Consider the following 10,077-nt stretch of genomic DNA (forward strand, 5'->3'; position numbering starts at 1 on the left):
ATTTTATACGTTTGTAAGAGAATAAATTCAAAAGTGGAGAAAAACTTCAGGTGAAGTGGAAACTAATTCTTTCTAATAGCAATTTTGAAAAAATATACTGTAAGTGCAAAAAAGGGGGTACATAAAAACATACATGGTCCTTCGAGCCTAAAAGAAAGGCACTACGGAAACTAAGAAAAAAAATATATACATACATATACACTTGCGCTCATATAATTAAGTCATTCAGTACTTTTTTACAACATGTAAAAAAACAAGGTATATTTCTTTATGCAACATCTCTAATATTGCGCGGGCAAAAAGTTCCGTTATTCTAGGAACGCCAACGATTTACAGTGCATTCAAGTATTTTCGTTTGGGAGAGTTTAAATGAATTTTCTATTTATTGTCAATTAAAGTGTGCTCACATAATTAAATCATTCTGTTTGAAACGGGTAAATTAAAATATTTCGTCACAATTTACATCAATATTGTTCTTTTACTAAACTAAGTTATTTTTAACAAAATTTGTAGTCATCGTCGTCATGGTCAAGAATAAAAGCACAACTTTAAGCGAAAGAAAGGTCATATGGGAATGTTTTCAAAAATATCAAAATATTGCCGAAAAATAAGACTTTTGAAATGACCGCGTAAAAAGCCAAGAAAGACCACCCGTTCTGACGATAGGGCCTTAGTAAGGCTAAGTAAGTCTGATCTATTTTTAACCTCCACAGAAATTAGGGCTCAATTAGAGGAATACCACGGTGTACAAATATCTGCGCAAACTGTACAAAGACGACTACAAGAAAATTCATAGAATGGCCGTTTAGCAAGACGAAAACCTAACGTTCCAAAAAAAAATATTGAAAAGCGAAAAGCGTTTGCTAAAGACCATCTTTGGAAGGACTCTAAATTTTGGAATTTGGTGGATTGGAGTGCCGAATCCAAATTTAATGTATTTGGTAATGATGGGAAACCATATTTAAGACGACCCCCTTTGCAAGAACTCAATCCCAAATACACTAAAAAAAACCGTGAAACATGGAGGTTCATCGGTGATGGTGTGGGGTTGCTTCACGTCATCAGGCGTTGGCCCGATTGTTAAAATAGAAGGGAAAATGACAGGTGAAATGTACAAGGGAATACTGGAGAACAATATAGACGGTGATTATGTGGACAACTTATTGTTAGCTTGAATTTTCCAGTACGATAACGACCCCAAACACTGCGGGTCGTTAAAACTTGGAAACGTAGTCGAAATATTAAAATTCTGGATTGGCCAGCTCAAAGTCCGGACCTTAACTCCATAGAAAACCTATGGGAGATTATAAAAAGAGCCGTACCTGCACGAAAACCTCGCAACAAAGATTCTTTATGGGAAATAATACAGGCAGAGTGGTACAAAATAAGTCCCGCTCAATGTGCTACTTTAGTCCAAACAATGCCTAAGCGATGTACTGAGGTGCTACGTAATAAAGGTTATCCAACTAAGTCTTAGTCTTAGGTAAGGTAAAACTGCAAAAAAATATCGTATACTTCGAATAACTACATTTTTCTTAGGTGACTTAATTATATGAGCACAACAACATGGATGGTTTAAGCGAATGAACGCAATATTTTTATTATTTTAGAAGTTAAATAAAAAATAAGTATTCTGTTTTGAACTGAATTAAAATTTCTTCCATTTTTTGTAAAATTAAGTTTCATTCCTGTACCATAGAAGTTGCTTTGAATGAACTTTCGTTCTGTTACTGGCGTGAATTAATTATGTGAGCACAAGTGTATATTTATATATATATGCATGGCATAATTAAATCTAAAAGCATAAAATCAAGTGTTGTGGAAGTATAAAGTGACCGAAAACTTAAACAAAAAATAATAATAACTATAACTAAAAACATAAAATCGAGTGGTGTAAAAACATAAAATACATACCTTATAGAAAAAAGGTGACCTTGAGATACTCGAGCGCGTCGGATTTTTATGCAGGGGGATAAACTTGATGTCAGAGTCTTCCCAAAAGATAATCTGATAATTATATAGAGGAATATTGTTAATCTGACGATTTAAAAGTGTAAGAATTCTGTTTGGTTTYTGCTTTCGTTACAGGATGTAATAAAAACAGGGTATACATATATTTATATGTGTAGAAAATTTAATAATTTATTAATATGAAAATAGATATAAATATTAAAAAAAAACATGAAAATTTTCAAGTCATCGTCGAAGTTGGTTTCCACTTCTTGTACTCCTTGAACTTCCTCGTCATTTTGCATTTCTGTAACCGAGAAAAAATATAAAACTTTACAATTTTTCACTTCTTTTATGACAGTATAATCTTCAAAAAAAGATTTGCCAGCACCAGAAGTCCCGGTACGCTTCTCGGTGTAAACGGAAAAAAATTGAAAACACCACAAACAAACAAAAGAGTGAAGCCTCTACTAACAACAAACCCGCTATGCTGATTAGCTGAGAGGGCATCATGGCAGCAGACAATAGCATGAGGACGGTGCGAGGGAGTGAGAAACAAACAAAAGTGTCAAGCATCTACTAACAACAACAAGGCTATGGTGATCAGTACGCTTGATCTTTTTTCGACGATTTTACATGTATCGCCCCMTGGAAACTGTCAGATTATAGCATTTTCGTGATTCTGACGGAATTACATTTAAAATGACAAAAAATCTATCGCGCTCAAGTATTTTAAGGTGACGTTTGTTTTACAGATTTGCCACCCTGCTATTTCTGTAAGTCACCCTCAAACTGTCAGAATATTGAAATATACACTCGTCTTCATGTATTTAATTTACCATCTCTTAATCTGACGCGTTCGAGCTTCCCGAAGGATCGATTTTTTTTCTCTAATCTGATGAAAATTATAAGGGCGCGAATGCTAATAAGAATCAAAAATATAAGAATTTGAGGAAAATAAGGTGGAATAACCAGCTGGCATCCAACGAAGAGGAGGAACTGAACAACGCAACACACTCACACTCACTTCTGATCGGTATAAGCCCAAAACCCATAAGGGAAATCAAAGTGAGTTGTATCGTTTCCATTTTGTGGTTTTAATTTTTATGTATACATGTATGTATGTATGCTAGTAACTACGGTTGCATAGAAAATCGTTTAAGCAACGTTTTATTTGCACGGATATCTATTTACGGTATAAAATAAAAAAACCGATAGTAAAACAAAAAAAATTTTTTTTTTTTGGCATTATACAGTGGTTTATGCAACCACTCATCAAAAATATAATATTATCGCAGTATTCAAGTATTTACTTTCAAATTTTCGGGCAATACTTCTGCTTCTTAAAGAAGTAAGCTGGATTGCTCAAAGGAAGCAATAGGCGCAATAAAAATTCTAAAGCAAACATCAAAGAGCGAGAGTGTATAAACATACATATGTACATACATTTATATAAATATCACTGTTAATATACATTAACACACATACGTAAAATTATTTATACACATACATTTAAATGCAGCGGTTAAATACCTGCACATACTTTTCTCTCGTCTTCCGTTTATTCGTACCGCCAAAATTAAATTTCCAGACATACTTACATATGGCATACATGCGGCCTATAATTATGCAAGTATATACAAACTTTAAACATATATCCCACATATATGATATAATTAATACATTAAATTTTATAATAAAAATTTTAAATATAAAGGAAAGTTATTGCAATAATTCGCAAAAATAAACTACGGCAATTTAAAAAAAATTATAAAAATTTTTCTTCTAAAGAAATACAGATTTATATACATAAACCATATATCTATATTATTTACATGTAATAATAAACATAAACGCCATCGTCAGTAAATACAACGGCAAGTAATAAGAACTATAAACGCGGATTTCATTAATTTTATGGGAAATAARAACTCKTATTTCCCTAAAAGAGTTTCCGATTAACAAAGTTAACACTGAAAGAAAATATCTACAAATTTTTTCCAAATTTAGATTCTTTAAATGAATATAGAGTCAAAAGAATCTGAACATCTCAATTCTTGAAAATTCCCTAAATAATTTCTTACGATAARAGTCCATGTACACCTGCAGAAGCTACACACTCTAAGCAAGGTGCTGCAGAACAAAAGAGGGGGAAAGACATATCATGCTCTAAATTCATTTCTGAGAGTGCCTGTCTAGTAAAATACTGCATTCGTTGTGCCCCTTCGTCGATTCAAGATTCAAATAATTGACAATTTTTGGACACGTCTCCAAGCTGCATATGACGTAATTGTAGATACTGACAATTCAGCTCTACCAGAAACCTTTACATCTTCTGCTTACGCCAAATTTGAAAATTGATTAAACTAATATGAATACACAAAAATTATGGTCGCAGGTCAACTAAAATTTATTAAATCAATCGCACCTACTCCTCATTCGAGAGTAGAGCTGCCACAACTACAAGCCCAAGAAGCAAGTTCCAGTATTCACCTCAAAGTGCCAGCATGCTATACAGAAATATTTTATGGACATTATGATCAATGGCCGTCCTTTCGGGACATATTACTGCCGTGTACATAAACCATCCTAAATTATCGCAAGCTCAAAAATTATATCATCTCTGATACAAAACAAAAAGTCAAGCAGGCGTAATAGTAAAACAGTTAGTATTAAGTGATGACAATTTTAATTTGGCTTGGGAAGCTTTGAAAGCAAAATATGAAAACAAAAGAATATTGGTCGTCAAGCAAGTAACGATACTCATTAACTTGCCGAAAATTCAAAAAGAAACGATCGTTCACATCTGAACAGAACAAACATACGTCATGCGCACTATGTACAGGAGGAAATAAACTCAAAACTTGTGAGAAGTGAGAAGATGCAATAGTCTTAAAGCAACTCACAAATATGCTCCCAAGCTATCATATAAATAGCAAGCAATGGCAAAAGATTACACACCTAAAGCTAGCAGATCCCAACTGCAATACCCGCGCTCAAAGACCTTCTAATAGGCAGCGACCTTATACCGGAAATTATATTAGAAGGTGTTGAAAAAATCTCAAACACCCTCCTAGCTCAAAACACTATCTTCGGTTGGATACTAAGTGGACTAGTTACTGAAACAGTTTCTACCATGACAACTGAAGTTGAGGAAATATCCAACGAATACCTTAATTCACAATTAAGGAAATCTGGGGAGCTAGAAGAGTTACCACGACATATCATGACACAATATTAGAATCTGACGATTCAGACCTATCAAAAAATTTGAATCGGCTTACGCAATATATGAAAACTGCTTAGACCTATGATCTTTGATCAACTAAACCTAATAAAAGCAACTACACCTACTCTCCACAGTAGAGTAGAGCTGCCACAAATATACAGTCAAATGTCAAGTTCAGGCATCCAACTCGAGGTGCCCACATGTGACACAGAAACCTTTTACGGAGGTTATGAAGAATGGCCGTCCTTGCGGGACATGTTCACGGCCGTGTACATAAACCATCCTCAATTATCACAAGCACACAAATTGTATCACCTCCGATGCAAAACAAAAGGTCAAGCAGGCATAATAGTTAAACAGTTCGCTCTTAATGGCGATAATTTCAGTTTGGCTTGGGAAGCTCTAACAGCTAGATATGAAAACGAAAGAATACTGGTCGATAAGCAAGTAACGACACTACTAAACCTGCCAAAAATCAAGAAAGAAACAAGTGAAGAATTTGTAACACTACAATCCACTGTTTCTAATTGTTTGTCGATTCTGTCGACACAAAATATCCCCACAGACAGCTGGGACCCTATTTTGGTAAACATATTCACCGCAGTAATACAAGAAAACTCGTTACTTCTATGGGAGCAATCGCTCTCATCACGAAAAAAGTGCTCAACGTGGCAACAAATGAAAGATATTTTCACTACTCAATATGAAATTGCGGAAAGGTTAGAAGAAAAAATAATCAAAACTAAGAACAAGCACGAAAGCTTAAATAGACCCCAAGTTAGTAACAAAAACAATTTAAACAAAAACTTTCACAAAACGCAATCGTTCACATCTGAACAACGAAAACATATGTCATGCGAACTATGCACAAGAGGGCATAAACTTAAATCTTGCGAGAGGTTTAAGAACTTAACAGTTAACGAACGAAATAATTTTGTCAGTTCAAAAAGACTTTGCAGAAATTGTCTGTCACATGCGCATACATATAAAAATTGCAAAAGCAAATTTAATTGCTTACCTTGTCACAAAATACATCATTCAATGCTTCATTACAGCAGACATCCTAACTCATTCCAAAAAAGCGCTTACACAAAAAGAACCATGCGTTTAGCAAAAGCAAATCCCCAAATCCACATATCTAAAAATTGCCAAGGCACACCATGTTGCTGCACAGTGAAACACAAAGTGGRCTAGTTACCGAACTAGTTACTATCATACCAACTCAAGTTGATTACAATACAAATAAATACCTTAATTCACAATTACATAAATTTCAAACTCTAGAAGATCAGTATTGTGAAGACTTCTCTAAAATGGCCGGTACGTACTACCACTGGAGCCACAATTTTCCAATACTTCACATATTGGTAGAAAAAAAATCAAAGTAAGATTTCGGTCCAACAATCTTAAAAACTCAAATTAAATACAACTTTTCGGCCCCACAGGGTGGCTTTCGCCAATAATGACAAAACAATTCTGAGCAAATCCTACAGCGATGGCGGGCTACTAAACGCCAAATTGGTGCATACGTACTAAAACACAATATAACACAGTTGTATAAAAAAGCCGAAAAATCGACATTTATATTAATTTTCAAAACGAAATAAAATCTCAAAAGGAAGTTAAGGAATCACCATATTCCCAATGCGATACAGTGACGCACCTACACTTACAAAAGGCAAAGGTCGCTTTTATCTCAACTATACAAGCGCCCTCATTCTCCATTCACAGCCATTCTCTCGCAAGATCCCTCTATTGTCACAGCCCCAACCCCAGGGCTAAGCAGTACCCATTCTGGCCACATCTGAGCCAGGCGTTACAATGCTTTATAAGCCGATAACATATAAAAGGCAAATAATAAACAACCCGTATACCAAGCCAATAAAAAATAAATTGTAAATAACCGCTAACAAATTAATACACAAAAACAACTTTTTTGATATAATAATACAATAAACACGCAAAAGCAATTACTACCTCAAGTACCAAAACATACAAAAAATACAATTTTCTATTAAAACCAAAATCGCTTCTTACAGCTAATATTCTGCGCCCTCGGCTACTTCACCAACAGTAAGCCGAATTACATATTATATACATACAGAAAACTAGGCAAAATATTCGCCTAGGGCCCAGGCTGTTTAAATGAGTTAAGCATCCACCCCCTCTACCCGGTAAAACTGGCTCATCCTAATACAAGAGCGCAATTCACCACAGCTGATGACACTACAGCACAACTCAACACATGTACACCAACCCACTCAACAAAACGGATGGGCAACGGAAAATCAGACTCATTTCGTCACATACAATTCGAACAACACAATTGGTTCTACACAACTCGCGCTTTAACATACACACTGCGCCGCGTCGACAGGTACATTACTCAACTTCTAGCGATACCCATCCTGTGCGCTTCGGAAATACAATTAAGCTCTCAGTGGTCCTCTGCGATATGGTCGACATTACCTTGTGAATCATTTCTTTTAGTTTTATAAAAATTCAATAAAGCTAACTCTTTAAGTGTTTAATACTTAATTATAAAATAATGGTATTCTTTCGCATAGTTAATGGTTTAATAAAAACTAAAAATTAAGTGCTGGATGCTTCCCACTAAAATGAGCATCCATTTTGTTCAAATGGAAAGCGATACCTTACCAGTTTTCATGTACTACAGAGTCAATATCCGCATTATCCGCATTATCCGCCATAATAAAGACACAAATTTTATCCTCTGCGAAAATTCTGATCCAAGAATTATGGCTAGATGCAACCTTCTGGGACAAACAACTGAAGCCTCTTCGCTTAGAAAAGTTTGCTAATAACTTAAAATACATTTCGCAGATACAAATTCCACGGTGGGTAAACTACTCCCCCGAATACAAAGTGGAACTACACGGCTTCTGCGACGCCTCTTGATATTGTGCCACTATTTATGTGCGCACACAAAGCGATATTGCCCACACACCAAATACTGGTGGCAAAAGCAAAAGTCGAAACTCTAAAAGCGATAAGTCTACCACGACTGGAACTCTGTGGTACTCTGCTACTAACCAAGCTAGTTTCCATGGTGCAGGCCCACTTGAATACGGCAAAATACAAGTTATATCTATGGTCCGATGCCGAAATAGTTCTAGCTTGGTTGGAAAAACCACCACACACGTGGAAAACATATTATATATTTCTAACAGAACGTGCCAAATACTTGACCTAGTAGGACAGCCACTTGGCGACACGTCCTCAAAAGGAAGAAAAATCGACACTTATCATACAACCCTGGGTGATACTGTCATCTTTCAACAATTCTCATCGTTGCATTTTCATGCAGATCTTGCAGCACTATGCATAAGCAGAAAAAGCGAACCCAGATTATGGCAGCACTTCCGCCTGAACGCTGCAATTTCGCTCGGCCTTTCACCACGACAGGTGTCGATTTTGCTGTGCCTTTCCAAATAGAAGCGTTCATGCTAAGATCTCACACCCTAATGAAGGGCTACGTGGCTGTCTTTGTCTGTTTCGTGACAAAAGCAGTACACCTTAAGCTGTGTAGTATTCTGACATCGGAGGTTTTTCTTGTGGCGTTTGCTCCCTTCGTCGGGCGACGTGGCTTTCCATCAAAAATAATTAGCGAAAATGGCAAAACATTTATCGAAGTACAACGAGCTACGGAAAACAATTCGTAGATTTCATGAAACAAGTCTCAACTGACATTGTCCAAAAATACTCTCCACTAGGTATCTATTGGCAGTTCATCCCCACAAGCGCTCTTCATATGGGCGGTTTATGGGAGTCAGCTGTAAAAGGCTTCAGAACTCATTTCAAGAAGCTAGCTGGCAACTATAAATTCAATTATGAAGAATTCACGACATTGTTAATTAGAATAGAAGCGGTTCTCCACTCACGGCCCCTCGGAGCTCTTTCGCAAGATTCCTAAGACTTAACTGCCCTAACTCCCGGCCACTTTCTTAAAGGAGCGCCCATTCTGGCCACAATTGAGCCAGGCGTGGAGACGCTCTCCTTATTAAACAGATGGGAAAGAATTAAAATTCTCCATCATGAATTCAGTCGCCGATGGAAAAAAGATTATTTAAAAGACCTCCACAGAAGGTACCGGTGGAAAACACCAGAAAAAGCGCCTCAGCTTGGAGATTGTGTCTTGATCACTGAAGATTGTCTCCCCCCTACCGAATGGCGGCTTGGCCGCATAGAGGAGCTGTACTAGAGCTCCGACGGTCATATTCGCATAGTCGATCTCCGCACGCAAACAGGAACACTATCCAGGCCGGTCGTTAGACTATGCCTTTTGCCAACAACTGAAAAACCCGATATATAAACCGTAAACAATAAACCGAGAAAAAACCGCAACTTATACTAAGAATAATAATTTTCTAAAACCAACAAAATAACATAAAAGATCTATATATAATTACCCCCTCGATAGATAAATATGGATATCGAATCGACAACCGCATCAATGCCAACCATCCGTTCGCCTGTCCATGTTCCACGTCCTGCGGTTGTCCTAATACCAATATCGCTTCCGCGACGGGGTATCAGCGACGTGATAGCTACGCTGCAACAACTCCAGCGATTATTAGGCTAAAAACTTGTCTAGAGGGGCCAGGATGACTAAATCGGTAACAGCCTTCCTACTTCTGCCCGTCAACACAATCCCACACATCCTTGTATGAAACTTTGCACAGTGGTGGGGCCGAGTTAACATCAGCGCGCCAGGTCCTTCTCCACTGGGTCCTTCCAACGGAGTGGAGGTCTTCCTCTTCATCTGCTTCCCCCGGCGGGTACTGCGTCGAATACTTTCAGAGCTGGAGTGTTTTCGTCTATCCGGACAACATGACCTAGCCAGCGTAGCCGCTGTCTTTTAATTCGCTGAACTATGT

The 10,077-nt window shown here is 37.0% G+C and overlaps 1 protein-coding gene across 1 annotated transcript in view; it reads left to right on the forward strand.

Moving 5' to 3' along the window:
• Nucleotides 1-7,308, forward strand: part of LOC108976942 (protein Wnt-4) — a 23,164-nt gene extending 15,856 nt beyond the window's left edge. Inside the window, exon 2 of the mRNA XM_018946396.1 lies at nt 7,219-7,308. Within this exon, the coding sequence (XP_018801941.1) occupies nt 7,219-7,308 (90 nt within the window). The remainder of the gene's footprint in view (nt 1-7,218) is intronic.
• Nucleotides 7,309-10,077: the final 2,769 nt, after the last annotated feature.

The sequence above is a fragment of the Bactrocera latifrons genome, unplaced genomic scaffold, assembly GCF_001853355.1.
Source record: "Bactrocera latifrons isolate USDA-ARS-PBARC rearing strain unplaced genomic scaffold, ASM185335v1 scaffold_812, whole genome shotgun sequence".
Classification (NCBI taxonomy): domain Eukaryota; kingdom Metazoa; phylum Arthropoda; class Insecta; order Diptera; family Tephritidae; genus Bactrocera; species Bactrocera latifrons.